Genomic DNA, 20,593 nt, shown 5'->3' on the forward strand with positions numbered 1-20,593 from the left:
AGGGCCAGGAGCCCAATAGCCATGCTGGGGCGCTTGGGTTGTATTCTGTGGGCTTTCAGTAGAGAAGCAACGTGCTCCGATTTTCCTTTTAGAAAAATCACCATGACTGCCTTGTGGCGAATAGACTATGATGTCAAAGCAGGAGGGCAGATGGGAGGCTATCACTGGAGTCCACAGGGCAGACAGCGGGGCCTGCACTGTCCGGGCAAGAAGCATGTGTGTCCAAGAAGTGACAGCAGTCACGAGAAATGGGGTCAAGTAAGACTCAGGTTTTTGGCTTGGACAGCTAGATGTATGTCTTGCCTTTCACAGGGGTGAGGAACACACCAGGAAGGAGCAGGGTGAGGGACAAAATGAGTGGTAGAGTGTGGGACATGTTGAGTCAAGGGTGCTTACAAGGACATTGGGTAGAGCTGTCTAGCTGGGAGTTGAATGTACTGCTGGGCACTCAGGATGATCTAGGCAGCAGAGATATGGACACCATGGAAGAGAAGGGCATCCCCCTTGCAAGGGGAGAAGAGTAGGAGACCAAGGGGGGAAGCCGGGGGGGACCTCACTGTCATTTTAAGGGACGAACGAAGGGAGAGGAAGCCGAAGAGGTGGCCAGAGAGGCGGGAGAAAAGCCGGGAGCATGAGGTGTCTTGGGAACCTAGGGGCGCTCTGCGATGTCCATGCACGCTCACAGGCTGGATCAGTACCAGGTAGGTCAGTGGGGCCCCCAGGGAGAGCGGTTCGGGGAAGAAATGTACCTTGGTGGGGTGCGAGGTGACAGTTGTTCGGAAGGGAGAAGTGAATGGGAGTAGAGACAGTAAAATGTTCATTCCCCCTCAAAAGCAGCCTTTGGGGAGAAGAAGGAAAAAGATGGGCCTGACTATCAGTTGTGTGAGGGAGGGCGGACCCGGGACAGGGGAGTGGCACTGCCCCCTGAGGTAATAGGAGAAGCCCCTGGGGGTGGGGAAGAGCCAGGACTGATGAGGCCAGCAAAAGAGGAAGAGCCTCCAGTGCTGAAAGATAGGAAGGAACTTGCCAGGGGCATGGGCTAGGGACAACTCAGGCCGAGCCCAACATCCGTGGTAACCCTGTAAACTAGCCTCGTCATAGCCTCGTCAGGTGCCCAGTATTCACTCACCCTGCCTTCAGTAGCTACCCCCCTCTGTGGGTCAGAAGGAAAATGGCCTTCATCTGGCTCCTCACCCTGAAGCTACTTCAAGATGACAAACACTGTACTCATTTATTAAGACTGCATTAACGAGGCCTCGTAGGATAGCACTTACCCTGCCATCGGTCTTCCCTCTCAGTCCAAGCCTCCTTCACCTTTGCCCCCAACACTGAGCTGTCGCCATGCGTGTCATCCACCCGCTCTCAGCCAGGTTTCCCTGAGTGCCTGTGCCCTGCGCTGGAGCCGGAGGGGAGCCCTGGCTTCAGAGACCTCGCAGTCTAATGGGAGGGCCCACCCCGGTAAGCTCAACTCCAAACAACACAGGGTGGTACAGGGCTGGTGAGGAAAGAGGAAGGGCAGGGTTAGAAAGGAGCCTTGCCAGAAGGGGGCGCCGGAAGAGCACAGCTGGGAAAGAAAGGGCACGGTGGGTGGAGGGAACAGCGTAGGTCAAGCACCCAGCCGGCAAAGCAGAGGTGTGTTGGATAAAGGGTAAAAGAAACCCTTCCTGTACTTCCTACCTACTTCATCTCACCTACTCCTCCCCGCAACACTGGGAACCAGATAACTGTCAGCTGACCACGAGTGAAGTGAACCGAGACAGGCCACATACTTCCCCAAGGTTAGAGGGCTAGTTAAGTGATGAGCTCTGGATGTGAACCCCAGCGATCTTGCTCCAGAACAGCTCCAGAGCCCTCATGTACAGTCCGAGACCACACTGCCTCCCAGGAGTAGCCACTAATTCGCTCTGCTGGCTGGTGAGAAACGTAGGAAATCTGACTGAAAGGGAGATCATGAATCATGAATCTTCCATCAGTCCTATTAAACTAGCTGCATCGTCCAGCATTTGGGAGGAATGTTTCCCAAACTGCCATGCCATGGAACACGGCTCAGGATGATACTGGTATTTCTACTACGGTGAAACAAGTCTGGGAAAGGCTACCGGTTGTCTTCCCTTCACCCTCCACCCCCACCCCCCCACCCCGTCCTGGTGCTTCACAAAGCTCATCAGCAAGCGGGCAGGTAAAGAAATCCTGCACTTTAACCCAGGACTCAGCCAATGCCTTGCTCATCACATTTGTGCAGCAGGGAAGCGCGGGGTTTGGCATCGGCTTCCAACACCCGCCTCGGTTGTGTCCCCCCCCAACCCCCACCGCCCCATTTCTGCGGTTGAGAGCTCCGCTACCACCTACCATGTGGACTTTGGACAAGTCTTTAAATCTCCACTTTTTTTTTTCCTTTTTCTTTTCTTTCTTACTCCACCCCGCCCCCGCGCCCCCGCGCCCCCGCGCCCCCGCCGCCCCAGGCCGCGCATGGGGGAGAAGTAGAGGGAGAGGGCTAGAGAATCTTGAGCAGGCTCCACGCTGAGCAGAGCCGCACCCAGGCTGGATCTCAGGACCCCGAGATCATGACCAGAGCAGAAATCAAGAGTGGGAGACTTAACCGACTTAACCGATTCAGCCACCCAGCCACCCACTTTTTTAACTATAGAAAAAAAAGGTACAATGGCTGGTCTTGCGGGTCGTTAAGAGAATTAAATGAATGGAACAAGGGTTTCTTTCCTTCTCCCCGACACAGAACAAAGCCGAGGCTTCAGGCTGTCCGCGTGGGTTTCGGGGGACGCGGGAGCACCGACTCTTCTCCAAGTTTCTGCGGGTTTGCCGGCTCCGGAGCTCCCAGGGCCCCGGGGGCGGGGCGGCGAGGGGGAGCACCGGGGAGGCGCGGTTCCCAGGCGGAGCGACCCGGCGGCCGCCGGAGGGCCTTGCCGGCTCAGGGCGCGGGCCAGGGAGGAGGGGCCGCGGGGCTGGCCGCCTCGCCGCTTCCGGGGGAGCCGGAGAGCCGGGCGGCCATCTGCCCGGGCCTGCGCGCCGCACTTCCCCTCGCCGGGGGCGGCCGGCTCCGCGCGGGAGTCCGAGCCAACCCCGCGGTCCGCACCGCGGCGTGGTCTCCGCCACCCACGCGCGCAGGTGAGCCCTCGGCGGGGGCGGGGGCGGGGTCCCCGGGGTGGGGGTGGGACTGTGGGACCCCTGCGCCCCGGCCGTGCCTCCCGGACTGGCTGCATGCATCCCTGCGGCACATCTGCCCCGGGGGACCGCCTTCCTCTCTCCTGTCCCCTTTACCTGGCTGCCTTCAGCAGCCTGAACGCGGAAACGGGATGGACAGGCTCTCCGAAGAAAGCTGTCACTTTCTCCTCCGCGAAGGAGCTTGTGCAGGGAGCGCCCCCCCCCCCCCCCCCCCCCGCTTCAGTGTGGGTTGAAGACCCTGGCTTGGTCGGGTTGTTTCCATCTTTAACTGTAGTGTTTCTACCACAGTCTCCTCACATCCTTCTTTGCTCTTCTGATGGTCTTTGCGAGTGTTTCAGCAAGAACATGGCTTTAGTTAGGGTTCGTGACCTACCGAGGCATTTCTTTGACGAACATCTATCTTGGGCAGGCCAACGCGTGCAGTGCTGGAGTGACCGCAGTGGACAGGGTGGGGTCAGCCCTGTCCTCCCCCTGAGGACGTAAATTAGAAATCACGGCGCAACCCTGGTAAGTGCCACCAGGAGAGGGGCAGTCCGGAGTACTCCAGCAGCTGAGACCTAAGCCAGAGGGCATCTAGGGCCTTGAGTGACTGACTGTCAGAAAGTCACATCTAGTTATTTTTTTTTTTAACTTTTAAGAAACTATTGAAATACGACCTGCATATAGAGAATTGCACAATCATAAGTGTGCAGCTTACCCAGTTTTCAGAGAGTGAACATTTCCTGCACAACCTGTATCCAGAATAAATAAAATATGGCTAGCACTCCAGAACCCTCTATGTCCACTTCCATTGACTGCTTTCATCTAAGGGGAGCTATTATCCTGGCTTCTCACATCATAAAATTTTGCTTGGTTTTGAAGTTTTGATATGTGGACTCGTGTGTACCTACTTTTTATGTATAGTACTTTACACTCAGTATGTGAGATGCAGCCATGTTGCATTTAGCCGTGATTCATTAATCTCAACTGATGTGTGATTTTGCACTGTACAGATAGAGCACAATTTATTTCTACTTTCTACTGGACACTTGGGTGGATGGACATGGGCTGTTTCCAGTTTGGGTTTGTTGTTTTTTTTTTTTAAATAGTGCCTTGAGGATTCTTGTGGTTGTCTTTTGGGGGATGTATGTAGCAGTCCTGTTGGGTATATCCGTAAGAGTGGAATTGCTAGGTGTGTTTATGTTCAGCTTTAGCATAGTTTAGTGCCACATGGTTTTCCAAAGTGCTTGTAGGAATTTACACTCCCAACAGCAGTGTGTGAAGTCCTATTCCTTAACATCTTTACCAATACTTGATATTGTCTCTTTTTTCATTGTAGTATTCTGCTCAGTGCTCGAGCAGTGGTGTCGCACTGAGGTTTTAATTTGCATTTCTCTTTTGACTGATCAGTCTGCATCTTTTCTTTTTTTTTTTTAAGATTTTATTTATTTAAGAGAGAGAGAGAAGAGAGAGAGAGAAAGTACATGGGGGGGGAGGGTCAGAGGGAGAAGCAGACACCCTGCCGAGCAGGGAGCCCGATGCAGGACTCGATCCAGGGACTCCAGGATCATGACCTGAGCCGAAGGCAGTCACTTAACCAACTGAGCCACCCAGGCGCCCAGTCTGCATCTTTTCATGTCGGCCATTTGGATATCCTTTTTGCAAAGTGTTCAATTCTTCTGCCCATTTTTTTTCAATAGATTATTACTTTTTTTTAAAAAAAACTTTATTTGACACAGAGAGAGACAGCTAGAGAGGCAACACAAGCAGGGGGAGTGGGAGAGGGAGAAGCAGGCTTCCCGCCAAGTAGGGAGCCCAATGCGGGGCTCGATCCCAGGACCCTGGGATCATGACCTGAGCCGAAGGCAGACACTTAACGACTGAGCCACTCAGGTGCCCCAGATTATTACTTCCTCACTAGTTTGTAAGAGTTCTTAAATATTCTGGTTATGAAACATTTATTGAATATGTATTTTTAAAATATCTTCTCGGGAGATTGCCTTTTCACTCTCTTGAAGGTGGCCTTTGATGAACAACAGTTCTTCACTTTAATGTTGCCCAATTTATCTCCCCCCACCATGGTTGAATTATTTATGACCAGTTGAAAAAATCTTCACTTACCCCAGGGGGTAGTGGGTGGGCAAAATGAGTGAAGGTCGTCAAAAGATACAAACTCCAGTCATAAGGTAAAGAAATCCTGGGGATATAAATTTACAGCCTGGTGACTAGACTATAAAACTGTATTGCATATTTGAAGGTTGCTAACAGAGTGGATTTATTCTCATCACAAGAAAAAAATGTGTAACTATGTGGTGATGGATGTTAGCTAGACTTATTGGGTGACCATTTCACAATATATACATATATCGGATCATTGTGTTGTGCACCTGAAACTAATGTTTTATGTCAATTACATCTCAATTTTAAATAATCAGAAGATGAAGTCAGGAAGATAAACTCCTATATTTTCCTCTAAAAGCTTTATTGTTTTTCTCACTTATATCTGCCATCCATTTGAAATTGAGTTTTTTGTATGGTGTGAGATTTGGGTCAAGATTTATTTTTTTCCACAAGGCTATCAAAAATTTTTTTTAAGATTTTATTTATTTATTCATGAAGGACAGAGAGAGAGAGAGAGGCAGAGGGAGAAGCAGGCTCCCAAGGAGCAGGGAGCCCGACGCGGGACTCAATCCCAGGACCCTGGGATCATGACCTGAGCCGAAGGCAGACGCTTAACCATCTGAGCCACCAGGCGCCCAAGGCTATCAAAATTGATGCAACACCACTTTCCCCACTGCTTGGCAGTGTCAGCCTTGTCATCAGGAGACTGTATGGATGTGGGTCTGTTTCTAGACACCCTGTTCTTCCATCCATCTGTGTACTCATGCATGAGTAGCATGCTGCCTTAAATAATGCTTTATAATAAGTCTTCATTATTTTATTATTTATCTTTATTATTCTGGTGGTGGAAGCTCAGCATTGTTCTTTAAGATCTTAGGTATTTTTTTTAATCTATGCCTCCCAAAACTTCTTTAAAAAAAAAAAAAATATATATATATATATATAAAGGAGTCATTTGGTAAGCTCAACAGGACTAATGTAAAAGGGTATACAATTGGCATAATTTGTAAACTGTACCCATTCATAAATTTACTACTGGCACTATCTGTATTATATTCAATGCCGCATATTTACATCAGATCTACTGCAAAGTAAATACAAAATCAATTTACACCATTTTAGTTAAAATGAGCTTTAGTACCTGTATGATACAGTTTCAGAACAAAGAGAATTTTTTAAAACTAAGAAGCTGAGGTATCCCAAAGACCAATTTGCTACTTTTTTGCAAAATACATCAACATTAATTATAATGCTTCCCAGTCATGTTTGATCAGTAAGATAGTTCCCGTGTGACTGAGCTTCAGCTAAACTTTTAGATTTGAATAACCAGTTACAATACTTTCGACTTATAATTAAATTTTTAAAAATGGGTGCTGTTACACACACACGTGCATATATATATATACTTTTGGACATTTTTAAAGTCTTCAAAATTTATAAAATATACTTTTGAAACCGTATGTGCCAGCGAACATGATTTATTTTAATACAGGTCATAAGGCTTCAGTTAATCAACCGGAATTCTATGACTGTTTTCTGCCTGCTAAAGTTCCACCTTAAATTTGACTTTATAGCAGAATCAGTCATCTGGAATTTATTTCATAAATTCAATCTCAAGATTTGCTGGGTTCCTTTCAATCACTTCACTGCTTATAAACAGAAGTAACAATATAAATTGAGAATGGTGGTTCCTTGGATCAGAGTTTCCTAGACAGCTCTTCAAAACTGGATTCTTGGGCCCCATTTCTAAAATATCGAATTTTAGATTTCCAGGAGAATCTATATTTTTTTTAAAAGCTCTCTAGGTGATGACAATATGGTTTGAAAACCACTGACATAACCCACTAGACCAATCTTCTTAGGTATGTCCGAATCCTGCTTCCTAAGCTTTACCCAGAGATTTACTTCAGTAGATTTGGGAGGGGGCACGGGAACTGGCATTTCAAACCATCATTGCAGTTAGTCCCTGTATTTGTTTTCTGGGCTGTATAACAAATTACCACAAATGCATCAGTATACACCAACACCTATTTATTATCTCATAGTTTCTGTGGGGCAAGGGCCAGGCAAGACTTGACTGAATCTTCCTCTGGGGTCTTACCTGGCTTAAGTCCAGGTATTAGCTAGGGCTATAGTGCCACTGGGGATTCAAATGGGGAAAGATCCCCTACCGGACTCCCTCAGGTTGTTCTTTGTTGGCAGAATCTCCTTGCAGTTATAAGACTGAGGTCCGTTTTCTTGCTGGCTGTCAGCTGGCGATTACTTCTCTACAGGTTACTTCTAGAGATCACACAGCTTCTAGAAGCTGCCTGCAATTTCTTGACACTGGCCCTCTTCCAACAAGGCTGGCAAATTCTTCAAAGTCAGTAAAGGAATCTCTCTCCAGTCTGCTAAGATGAATTCAAACACACACACACAACACACACACACACACACACACACACAAAGTATGACACAATATTCATATATATGTTATATTCACATGTACACATCATTTTTTATATAATTTTATTTTTTTTAAGTAATCTCTACACCCAATGTGGGGCTTGAATTCATGACCCCAAGTTCAAGAGTCATACGCTCTACCAACTGAGCCAGCCAGGCACTCCACGTGTACTCACCTTATATAGTAAATATACATGGTGTGTGTATATACATATAAATGCATATACACACATGTACACATCATGTACATAGTAATGTAACCAGGTGAGTGACATTCCATAATCTTTGCCATATTCAGTCAATTAGAAGTCATGAGTCTGGCCCACACAGGTGTGAACATGGCCATTCCAGATGCCCTTTCTTTCTACTGTCTGTCTATTCGGGCCTGTCTACCAGTCTGCAAACCACTCTTAGAAACACAGTATTGGGGCGCCTGGGTGGCTCAGTCGTTAAGCATCTGCCTTCGGCTCAGGTCATGATCTCAGGGTCCTGGGATTGAGCCCCACATCGGGCTCCCTGCTCAGTGGGAAGCCTGCTTCTCCCTTTTGCACTGCCCCTGCTCGTGTTCCTTCTCTCGCTGTGTCTCTCTCTGTCAAATGAATAAATAAAATCTTAAAAAAAAAGAAAAAGAAAAGAAACACAGTATTGTATCTATCTAGCTATTAACAATTCAGTTGAACACTTTAAGTAACACTGTCCTGCAAGTCCTAATGCTCCTGCCCAACAAATGTCTTAGCAAATGTTTGAGAAGCAAAACTTAACCTTTGAAACCAGTGTTCTTAATTTAAAGTCAAAATCAAGTGTCAGGATAATTTATTCATCAAAGAAGTGAAAAACTCTTTCAAATAATTTAAACCTTTAAACAGACCAGTCTTTAGCACTCAGATTCAATGCTTCCTCCGTTCACTAGCATGACAGACAATCAAAGATAGTGTAGTAGTTTCCTACTGTTTCTCTAACCAGTTACCAAAAACTTCGTGGCCTAATACGGCAGACATTCATTAGCCTACAGTTGTGGCAATCAGAAGTCTAAAATGGATTGGCAGGGCTATGTTCCTTCTGGATGCTCTAGAGAAGAATCCATCTACTTGCCTTTTCCAGCTTCTAGAGGCTGCATTCCCCCCACATCACACCAACCTCTGCTTCTATTGTCCCTCTTCCTCTCAGCCTGACCCCCCTGCCTGCCTCTTAGAAGGACCCTTGTGATGACATAGATCCCTCTCAGATCATCCAGGATACTCTTGCCAAGATCCTTAATCTCATCTGCAAAGTCCATTTCTGCCATGGAAGGTAGCATATTCACTGGTTCTGAAGATTAGGATGTGGACATCTTCATGGGACGTTACCCTGTCCACCACAGTGATTCCAGCTTAACAGAAATGTAATATGAATTATATAAAATACATAATTCTAATCATATGTCTTCATAGTTTCTGTACATTCCCTGTATAAAAGAGATTGGACACCTGTTAGGTATTGGATAATACTTAATACACTTTGTACATTGAAACCTCGTAATATTTCCCTCACATAGTATGTTCCTACATATAATACTGCAAAAGCATTCTAAAAAACACTAAAGATATCATGCTGTTGCTTTTTTAAAAGAAGCTTTTACTAATTTTCTATCAAGTCTTTGTAATTATCTACAAAGTAGGCATTTAGGTATGTATCATTTTACTTTATGAATTTTTAAAGAGCACAAGGAAAAGTGACTATACCTAAGGCCTCACAAGAAATCCAAGACTAAACAGAGCTAGTAATTAGACCTTCCATTTGGAGATTTAGGTTCATTATCTTCTCATATGTTTGACAACTATGTCTCCTCTATCTCAATATATGACTAGTACTAAATCTTGTAAAGTTTAAAGCATATTTAAGTGTCATAGTCTCATAGCTTCAGCTGCACAGGAACTGAAAGATAACAAGGAAGGTGCAGTGGAATTTTAGATTCTAGAAGTAGACAGTGTATAGGGTTAATGGAACTTAATCTGTCATCTTGCTCAATTATCCTATGCCAAAGATAGTTTTTTCCTGTATTTAAACATTTCCGTGTAACAGTAGTCCCAAGGGCTTATACCACCCCACTTACAGTGGCATATGCTGTTGGGCAACTGGATTTCTTAACCAAGCAATGAAAACAGGTAATTACCAAAAATCAGCATGTATGACCAAAAGGGCAAGTCATTGTCATAAAATGAGAAACTGAAACTTTTAAATCCACATCTGTTAAGAAGATTAAAGTATTATGTTAGTTTCTAACCTTTAAACTACCATTAAGAGTATCAAGTGATTCTCCAGTTTATATCAAGGCCAAATAATGAATTTTAAAATTAAGACAAAATTGACAAAATATTTAAATAATTTATAAAACCCAGAGACATTATGTCTGCTACTGAGAGAAAGAAAGGGCATCTGGAATGGTTGAAATGAAGATGTCGAGGGACAGCGACCCCAGACCTGGGAAAGGATTTCAAAATCAGTGGTTATCAGGCACTGCCTTAACTTCAGCCTACCACTCAGACTGTTTGAAATCCAAAGAATATGAGGTGGGAAAAGAAACACACATACATGACAGTGTTCACCTTTTAATGTCTCCTTGGCTGGCTTAGCAGCTAACTGTTCTTCTCTTTCAAGATGTCTCTGGTTCCTGTGCCCACTCCACTTCTTTCTGCCCCCCTGGCTGCAGTGGTTTAAGGTCTTTTTTTTTTTTTTTGAACTTTGATATAGTTTCATGAGTCATCAGTTACTTGTCTGATAGGCACTGGCTTGGCATAAAGGTGTGTAGCATTTAGCAGTGAACAAAGCATCATCCTCAACCTTGAATAACATCCTTTCAACTTGGAAATTTATTACTGTGTGTTTCACAAAACAAGTAGTTTTTCTGTGAGTTCCCAGGGGTCTGTTTTGACCTCTGCAGACAGGTCAGAGTGAGAAAGCAAGCAGCTCTGCCCACTGCTCCAGTTTGAGAGCCAAGTTGTCCGCCAGCCCTTCACGTGCGAACGCTGCAGCCCCACCTCGGATCGGGGTGGCTTTGCTCCACATACCGTCTTCCCAGAAACCTAGGCTGAAAGAGCCTCCGCCATCAGGGGTATCCTGGTCATCGTGGTGGAAGGGAAACACAACAAACTGCCCATTGAAGACATTCCTGGTCCTCTGCATTTCCATATAAATTTAGAAGCAGTCTGACAATCGCCGCCCACCCCCCCCCCAAATTCCAGAATTTGGATAACACTTACCTTTAGATTAGTTTGGGGAAAATTACAATGCTGAGTATTCTAAATCATGAACATAATGTATCCCTCCAATATCTAAATTATTATTATTTTTTAAGATTTTATTTATTTGACAGAGAGAGAGAACACAAGCAGGGGGAGAGCAGCAGGGAGAGAGGGAAAAGCAGGCTCCCTGCTCCACGGGACTTGATCCCAGGACCTTGGGGTCATGACCCGAGCTGAAGGCCGACGCTTAACCGACTGAGCCACCCAGGTGCCCTGATCTAGATTATTTTAAATATGTACTAACCCACAGTATTTTCTGAATATTATATGCCGAATCATTAGCACTTTACATAAATTTTGTCATGTGGTCTTCACAATAAAGCTGAGGAGGTTCTAGTTTTATTTCCATTTCAAAGATGGAGAAGCTGAAGCTTAGCAAGATTAAATAGCTTGCCAAAGGCCGCAATTAATAAGAGATGAGAATCCAGGCACTCTGCCTGTAGAGTCTGTAGACTTTACCACTATGTGACTCTATCTCCCTGAGCTGACAGCTGAGGGAGAGGGGAAAGGAGGAAGGGGGGGTAGGGGTGTTTCGATGGGAAGATGGATGGGTGGATGGAGGGAGTCTTCCCAAGGTTTCTTGCATGTGCTCTCACTACTGCTCAGCATCTACCTGGATACATAATTGTCCAAATAGCAACTGTGTCCGATTTCAGCATTGACACAGGAAGTCCTTGTTTGTGAAACTGTTTCTCCTTCTATTTTGAATGTTAGCCTTGCTGGATAGAGTATTCTAGGCTGCAGATTTTTGCCACTTAGCTCTTTGAATAGATCATGCCTTCCCGCTTGGAGAGTTTTGTGCTGAAAAATCGGCTGCTTGCCTTATGGGTTTACCCTTACAAGTAACCATCTTCTTTTGTTTTGCTGCTTTTAAGATTTTTGCCTTACTACTATATATTGCCAGTTTAATTATAATAGGTCTTGGTGTGGATCTGCTTTTGTTGATTTTGTTGGGGGTTCTCTGTGCCTCTTGGATCTGGATATCTGTTTCCTTACCCAGGTTACGGAAGTTTTCAGCTATTATTTCTTCAAATAAATTTTCTGCCCCCTTTTCTCTCTCTCCTCCCTCTGGGATCCCTATAATACGAATGTTATTATGTCTGATGGAGTCACTGAGTTCCCTAAGTCTATTCTCGTTTTGCATAATCCTTTCTTCTCTCTTTTGTTCAGCTTGCTTACCTTCTAGGTCACTAATTTGTTCCTTTGCTTCTTCCACCCTGTTGTCATTGCATCACACCTGTTTACTGTCTCATTTATTGCCGTCTTTATCTCTGAACAGCCATTTCTTAACTATGTGGTAAGGGTCTCCCTGAAGTTAATTGTCCCCTCAAGTCTAATGATCTGCCTTATGAGTGTTACTCTAAATTCTCTATTAGACAGGCTAGTTGTACCTGTTTTTCTTGGATTTCTGGCTGTGGCCTTATTTTGTTCTTTCATTTGGTGTAAATTCCTCCATGTACGCATTTTATCTAAATCTCTGTCACCTTCTCTGCGTTAGAAAAGCCAGTTGTGTCTTCCCCTCCTGAAGGCAATGGCCTTATGAAGAAGAAGTCATGCAGTGCCCAGGGCCTGGCACTTCAGTTATGTCTCTGGCATGTGCTGCATGCACTCTGCTGCTGTGTTTTGGCTGCCCTGTCCTTCGGGCCATTTGTCTGCAGAGGCTCTCCTTCCCGGCAGTGAGCTGTGTTTGGTCCCTGGCCTGAATGTGGCGAGTTTTAATTAGGTGTGCTCTGGTTTGCTTGTTAAATGTGACCTGATAACTCCTTCCACTGGAGCCGAAGCCCTGCAGAACACTTCGGTCAGGAGACGTGGTGTGGGCAGGGGTTTGTGTTGGGTCTTCTGGCGGAGGGGGCCGCTGCCCGGGGAATGAGACAGACTGGGCCCCGGGCCGAGACTGGAGCTTGATGGAGAGGGGAAGTCCCACCAGAGTGCCGGGCGCCGGGGCGCAGTGTAAGCTGGTTAGGCAGCCAGTGTCCCGCAGAGCTGCCTCCCGCTGGTGGCTCTGTTTCTGGGAAATGGTGCTGGCCAACTCCTTTGTTCCTGGAAAGGTGTCTCTGTCTCTCCGGAGAAGAGTGAATAATCTGCCCCCAGTTGCTTGCCTGCCTTTCCTCCAGGAGTTGGGCAGTACCCTCAGGGCTCTATTCCAGCCAAGTCCTCCAATCTTTTAAAACTCCAGGCTTGGGGCGCCTGGGTGGCTCTGTTGGTTAAGCAACTGCCTTCGGCTCAGGTCATGATCCTGGAGTCCCCGGATCGAGTCCCGCATCGGGCTCCCTGCTCAGCAGGGAGTCTGCTTCTCCCTCTGACCCTCCCCCCTCTCATGTGCTCTCTCTCTCTCATTCTCTCTGTCTCAAATAAATAAATAAATAAATCTTTAAAAAAAAAATAAAATAAAACTCCAGGCTTTAAGCCCCGCCAGTTGCAAAATCTCACAAATTTCAGCCCCTCTCGCCTTCCAAGCCACTGGCTTTGGGTAAACCGTTCTCCTTGTGTGTATCTCCTGTGTGCTCCTCTCTCCCAGCTCTGCAGCAGCCAGGAGCCGTTTCTCCCCCTCGCCAAGTCTCCGCACTTCCTACCTTCTTTGGTGTGGCTTCTTCTCTCCCTTTAGTTGTGGAGTTTGTTCTGCCAGTATTCCAGTTGGTTTCTGCGGTTATTTAGGATGATTTGAGAGTTTTTTTTTTTTTATGTTATGTTGATCACCATACATTACATCATTAGTTTTTGATGTGGTGTTCCATGATTCATTGTTTGCGTGTAACACCCAGTGCTCCATGCAGAACGTGCCCTCCTTAATACCCATCACCAGGCTAACCCATCCCCCCACCCCCCTCCCCTCTAGAACCCTCAGTTTGTTTTTCAGAGTACATCGTCTTTCATCGTTCGTCTCCCCCTCCGATTCCCCCCCTTCGTTTTTCCCTTCCTGCTATCTTTTTTTTTTAACATATAATGTATTATTTGTTTCAGAAGTACAGATCTGTGATTCATCAGTCTTGCACAATTCACAGCGCTCACCATAGCACATACCCCCCCCAATGTCTATCCCCCAGCCACCCCATCCCTCCCACCTGCCCACCACTCCAGCAACCCTCAGTTTGTTTCCTGAGATTAAGAATTCCTCATATCAGTGAGGTCATATGATACATGTCTTTCTCAGATTGACTTACTTCACTCAGCATAATACCCTCCAGTTCCATCCATGTCGTTGCAAATGGCAAGATCTCATTCCTTTTGATGGCTGCATGATATTCCATTGTGTGTGTATATATATATATATACCACTTATATACCACTTCTCCTTTATCCATTCATCTGTCAATGGACATCTGGGCTCTTTCCACAGTTTGGCTATTGTGGACATGCTATAAACATCAGGGTGCATGTATCCCTTCAGATCCCTACAGTTGTATCTTTGGGGTAAATACCCAGTAGTGCAATTGCTGGATTGTATGGTAGTGATTTGAGAGTTCTCTAGCTGAGTTCGGGGCACTTCGTGAGCCCACGGCCCTCCTACTCTGCTGCCATGTTTCCCCCCTCCTCCCACACCGGAAGTCCTTCTTATCTAGAGCTTCCGGCCAGCTGCCCTGCCCCAGAACCCCAGGGTGTGCTCCTGTCCGGGTGCAGTGGGGGACAGTCACTCAACTGCTGACGCTGGGCTCCCACTCTGTCTCGCCACTCTCCACAGATCTGGGTTTTTCTGGAAGCTGGATCCAGTCACAGTGGTAGATGTGGGATAGGGATCAAGGACCAGTAGAGGGACTGAGCCTCTGTCAGGCATTAGGAGAGAACATCTAGAGCCCACACACTGGGACTGAGAGTAAGATAAGTACAATTTTTGTGATCCTCTCTCTCTGTCTCTTATAGGATGGCTGTTCCATAAGGTCGAGACTGAGTCCCCTCCCTTCTCTCACTTTACCAATGCCCGGTCTCATGGGGTTAGTTTTGAGCCCCATACTATGGCATCATCATCCTCCTTCCCAGCTCCTCGCTCCCGGTCCAAGAAGCCTCTGGGCAAGATGGCTGGTGAGTGGAAGCCGACTCCTAATTCTGCTCTTGTTCACAGCTATGAGTGTACCCCTCAGTGTTCCTGTTGGCGAGGTGGGAGGGCTTCCTGGCCCACGTGCAGCAGGAGGTGCAGGGAGGCCGACGATGATGGGCTCCTGGGCTCCGGCCTTGACCTCAGAGCCCAGATGCTTTGTGGTGAGTGAGGAGAGAGGCATGCATCATAGAACCTTCAGTGCTTTGGGCTCACAGCTTTTCCATGCATGCTCAGCTAATTTTCCTAACCTGGAAACCATGGTGCAGAGCACTTAGCATTGTGTTTCTTGTCATGGAAGTCTTTCTGAACCGTTTAGAGGAAGGAGCCAAGCAGAGTGAGAAAACAAAGTAATCTCCAGAACACTAAACCTTCTGTCCTTATCAAAAGCTGGGGAAGCTGAGCTGATCTCATTATGGAATACTTACAATATACCAGATACTGCATTATCTCAGTTAATCTTCAACAACAACTAAAATGAACCTATGTTACAGATGAGGAAATGGTAGACAGACTGACTTGCTTAAGGTCATACAGCAAGCAAGCTGCAGGTCAACAATCAGATCTATGCCTGGCTCCAAAGTATAGATTGCGAATCACTAGGCTCTCCGCTTTTCAGCTCTGAGCAGTAACCCTCCTCCATGCTTTTGTTTTGCCATTTAGCAACAATCTGGGATTTCCTGGGGCCAGGTAGATGCCAATCCCTCCCCTCTTTCCCTCCCATAATGGGTAGCCCACCTTAATCTGAGTCCACCTCCCCTCACTGCAGAAAGTGGGTTTGGGAATTGATTAATCCTGACCAGCTTAACATAGCTCTACTTACAGACTAGCCGATGGTTAGCTAGTCACTACTAGTGGGAAGTCTGGGGTAGAGTAAGCTGACAGTACCAGAAATCAAAGGGCCTGGAATAGGGCAAAGACATCTTTCCTAATCAGGCTGGTGAAAGTCAGAGTTCTTTCCTTTCTTTGTTCTATCGTTGCTTATTTAATTATTGAAGTGTAATTGACATGCATTAGTTTCAGCAGTACAATGTAATGATTCAATATTTGTATATTTTGTGAAATGGTCACCACAAGACCTAGTTAACATCCATTACCATACATAATTACAGAACTTATTTTCTTGTGATGAGAACTTTGAAGGGTTCTGCTCTTGGCAACTTTCAGAGAGGGAATATACAGTATTATTAACTATAGCCAGTGTGCTCTATGTTACGTTCTCACGACTCATAAAACAGCCAGTTTATGACTTCCCCAAACTTTAAAGATGATGGGACCTTCAGGGCAAGTCCTGAAGGATGTACAAAAGAGCAGAGCCGTAGGTCTCTTGAGAGTCTGGTGGCATGGTCTGCCCGTGGGGGGCGATGGGCGGACCTGCCAGGTGTGGGGTCCTCTGTGCAGGGCCATGAGGACGCAGTCTGGTGAGACTACCCGGCCTGAGCAGCGTTTCTCTGCCCCACAGACTGGTTCAGGCAGGCCCTGTCGAAGCCCAGGAAGCTGCCGGACTCTGCAGAGGGCACCTCCAGGGACGTTTCACAGCCGAGCTCCCGGGACGACCCCCCACCCCTGGGCCTCAGCTCAGCCTTGTCTCGCACGCCCCCGCCCACACACGACGTGGGTGCTAGCAGCAGCAGCGGCCGCTGGAGCAAGGACTACGACGTCTGCGTGTGCCACAGTGAGGAGGACCTGGTGGCCGCCCAGGAGCTGGTCTCCTACCTGGAGGGCAGCACCGCCAGCCTGCGCTGCTTCCTGCAGCTTCGGGATGCGACCCCAGGTGGCGCCATCGTGTCTGAGTTGTGTCAGGCCCTGAGTAGCAGTCACTGCCGGGTGCTGCTCATCACCCCAGGCTTCCTGCAGGACCCGTGGTGCAAGTACCAGATGCTGCAGGCCCTGAGCGAGGCCCCTGGGGCGGAGGGCCGCACCATCCCGCTGATGTCGGGCCTCACCAGAGCCGCCTACCCTGCTGAGCTCCGGTTCATGTACTTCGTGGATGGCCGGGGCCCCGATGGTGGCTTTCGCCAAGTCAAGGAAGCAGTCATGCGCTGTGAGCTATGGGGGAGGGCTTGGGGCGGGGGGCAGGGAGAAAGGGAGCTTGGCCGCAGCGCCACAGTGTCTGGTCTGCTTTGGTTTTTAGGAAACAGCCATTGTAGCCCCGTAGCTCAGAATGCAGGCTCTGGAAAAGACTGTTACTTGTGGAAGTTATCTGACCCGTCTGTACTTGGGTTTCCCCATTGGTAAAATGAGAATGATACTATGTACCTAAGTAAGTATATACACTAAACAGGTGTTCAGACCACGGCCCTGCCCAGGTACAGTACTCCTCTAACAGGCAGAGCCTACCACATACCAAGTTCTCAATAAATATCAGCCATTATTATCATTATAAGTATTAGGTTTCTCTCACTGAAGTCAGGTTGGAGATGTCCACCCAGAGCCAGGAAAATGCCCGGAGGGACATTAGCTTATGAAGGCAAAATAGTGCAAAATAATAGGAAAGAATTGTGCATCTGGGGGTGGGGGTGGGACATTATATTACAGTGGGTTTGGAAGTGAAATAGATAAAAAGGTAGAAGAGGCAGGACCTATTGGAGGAAACAGATGCTAGGATTTGGGAAGGGTGACAAGCCCTGTGATTCTGTTCACTCTCTTGCAGATCTGCAGACCATCAGCTGACACTTCTTACATCACCATGGGACCCAAAAAGTTGGAGCGAAGCTGAAAATCCAGTTAAGAGAGCCCAGGGCCTCACAGGGCCTCAGAGGGCCTTGGATTCCTGCCACTGTGACGAGGTGTAAGGAACCAAAGTTTGTAGCACTTTGTATGTAATCCTGGGGTTCAGATTGCCCATCGGGCACCCATTACTGTAGGCTCCCCAGGAAGGCTGTGGGGAAGCTGAGGACTTCCCCAGGAAGGTCATGGGGAAGCTGGGGACTCCCCCAGGAAGGCGTGTGGAAACTGGGGACTCCCCAGGAAGGCCATGGGGAAGAAATCATAGGTGTTAGGAGGTGCTGATACCAAGATCACCCATGTTTTGCCTCCTGCCTCACTGGACACACACAGCCTGGCACATACCTACATCTTCTTCCCCTGGAACTTGGCACTGGGATAGAGAAGGATTCCGCCCCCCCCTCAGAAGAGGTGACTCACCTGGGCCATGAGCTAGAAGCCAGGGCTGGTTTCCCCAGTGGCCTGGCATCAGGAGAAAGCAACAGGTACCAAGTCCTTCACACACTACTGCCCTTCTCTTTCCCAGGGACGTTGTCCACTCCAGAAGAGTAGAGGAAAGATGCATTCAGCACTGTACTCTATTTTTATTTCGTGTGTGACATGAAGACGCAAACCTAGAAACCATTCTGAATAGTTGGGAGGGGGACAGGGAGCAAGTGGGCTGAAGAGAAGGAAAAGCTCAGCCCCTATCGCTGACTCAGAAGCCCACCCACCGATGGCTTTCCCTCATGGGGGCCTCATCAAAGGTCTGACTAGAACTCATGCTTTTACAAGCTTCTTTACCTCTGTACTGAGAGAGGTCAGCAGTTTTCTTCTGGCAGATGATTGTGTACCTCGTAGGACAAAGTTTCATTTCATCTGTTCTCAGTTAAGTCTGTTGTTGAATTGAAATGAACTTACTCCCCTGATGGGTATTTTGTGCTTCTCTCGCTTCCCCCTCCTATGCCCCCTCCTTTCACTGGAAAAAATTTATATATTTGAGATAAATTAACATATTAACATTAGTTTTAGGTGTAAAACATGACGACATACATATTATGAAAAAAATATTTTAATTATGAATTATTTTATTACATAAAGACTATACTGCTTAAGAAGCAAAACCTTACAATCCCTATGGTGCCCCCTTTATGCCCTTAATCACCTTCTCCCCATTAGAACAATTTTGAATTCTGAATTTTGGGTTTCATTGGCTTTTCACTTACACATCCCTGACCACGTTTACCTTTACATGGTTTTGTACTGTATGTAAATGGTATTATAATGTTTGTATTCTACAAATTCTTTTTGTTGACCACATGTAAGATTTATTCATGTGGATGCATGTAATGCCAGGAAATTCACTTTCATATCAATATGTAAATGTACCAAAAATGGACATTTGGTTGTTTCCCATTTGTTGCTATCAAAAGCAATGAGCTGGGCGCCTGGGTGGCTCAGTTGGTTAAGCGACTGCCTTCGGCTCAGGTCATGATCCTGGAGTCCCGGGATCGGGTCCCGCATCGGGCCCCCTGCTCGGCAGGGTCTGCTTCTCCCTCTGACCCTCTCCCCTCTCATGCTCTCTCTCTCATTCTCTCTCTCAAATAAATAAATAAAATCTTAAAAAAAAAAAAAAGCAATGAGCTTATGAACATTTTTGTACACACTTCCATGAGATTTTCTAGGATTTAGCTGAGATGGGGAACAGCTGGGTAATAAATACACATTTTCAGTTTGGGTAGAAAATACCAAATTTTCTTCCAAACTTGTTATGTCAATTTATGTTCCTACCATTTGTGTATAAGATTTCCCACTTTTTCATGCTCTTATTAAACATGTAGAATCATCAGAGTGTAAAATGTTTGCTGATCTGGTGGGTGAAAACTGGTATCCTATTGCCATAATATTCTTTTTCTCTTTTTTATGAGAAATTCCATGTATATCATATACCAAAGGGGAAGAGAAAAATCTGATGAATCCCTGTATACCCATCACCCAGCTTCAACAGTTGCCAACTCAGAGCTAAGCTCCTATCAATAACTCCAATTCCCTCCCCACCAGATCCCTTTGAGGCAAATCCCAGGGATTATTTTATTCCTCTGTATTAAAACTATGTATGTTTTTAGGAGTTTTTTTAAAAAAATATATCTTTTAAAGAACAGAAAGCTTTATTATTTTTAAATATAAAAACGTTTACCTATTACTGTATTCTGTGTTTTTGCGTCTTATTTAGGAAATCCTTCCCTGTTCCTATAATTTCTTCCGGAGCTCTTTCCCATTTAGATCTTTAATCCCCTGGGATGTTTTGCTTGGATTTGATTGTTGTTGCTTTTGGTTTGTTAGTCAAAGGTCCAATTTTTTTTGCCATTTGAATAGCCATTTTTTACTACTAGTCAGTCCATCCTTTCCTCCTACCAATTGTGAGGTCACTGCTGCCCTTATATTGTCATGTGTGGGTGTGTCTGTGTATCCCTGCATCAGTGACACATTGGCTCATTTACTATGATTTTTAAGAAATCCTGATGCCTATAAGTATTTTTATTGGGCTTATATTGAGATGAGAGATTAAGTTGGAAAGAATCTTTTTTATATTGAATCTTTCTTTCCAGAAAAATGGTATGTCTCCACTATTGGTATCTTGAAATGCATTTCAATAGTTTTATAATCAGTCACTTTTATTAACTTATTCCTTAGTGCTTCATATTTTCTCTTGCCACTGTAGAAGGTATTTTTATATTTCTTATCTATTACTGGTAGAAAGGATCACAGTTCTTTTGCATATTGATCTAATATAAAGCAACCTGCTGAATTACTTAAAAGACCAGACTTTGTTCTATTTCTATAATCATAT

General features: G+C 46.1%; 1 protein-coding gene across 4 annotated transcripts; it reads left to right on the top strand.

The window, feature by feature from the left end:
- The first annotated feature begins 2,944 nt into the window (after positions 1-2,944).
- On the top strand, positions 2,945-19,950 carry LOC113914776 (TIR domain containing adaptor protein). Of its 4 annotated transcripts, XM_027580300.2 has the most exons (6): positions 2,945-3,123; positions 3,590-3,687; positions 14,865-14,935; positions 15,064-15,200; positions 16,499-17,080; positions 17,690-19,950. In XM_027580300.2, exons 3-6 carry the CDS (start codon positions 14,919-14,921, stop codon positions 17,707-17,709), a joined length of 756 nt encoding a protein of 251 aa, XP_027436101.2. In that variant the 5' UTR covers positions 2,945-3,123; positions 3,590-3,687; positions 14,865-14,918; the 3' UTR covers positions 17,710-19,950. The 4 variants fall into 4 exon arrangements, with proteins under 4 accessions (XP_027436101.2, XP_027436102.1, XP_027436104.1 ...); XM_027580301.2 differs by lacking the exon at positions 15,064-15,200 and having other exon boundaries at positions 14,865-15,023; XM_027580303.2 differs by lacking the exon at positions 14,865-14,935.
- Positions 19,951-20,593: the final 643 nt, after the last annotated feature.

This window comes from Zalophus californianus, chromosome 11, assembly GCF_009762305.2.
Source record: "Zalophus californianus isolate mZalCal1 chromosome 11, mZalCal1.pri.v2, whole genome shotgun sequence".
Classification (NCBI taxonomy): domain Eukaryota; kingdom Metazoa; phylum Chordata; class Mammalia; order Carnivora; family Otariidae; genus Zalophus; species Zalophus californianus.

What these genes read in the sequence shown, in the direction of transcription:
- LOC113914776 (XM_027580300.2), top strand. An exon ending in CAGAGCCCAGATGCTTTGTG is followed by an intron (nt 15,201 to 16,498) that starts GTGAGTGAGGAG and finishes TCTGCCCCACAG; the next exon opens with ACTGGTTCAGGCAGGCCCTG. An exon ending in CAAGGAAGCAGTCATGCGCT is followed by an intron (nt 17,081 to 17,689) that starts GTGAGCTATGGG and finishes ACTCTCTTGCAG; the next exon opens with ATCTGCAGACCATCAGCTGA.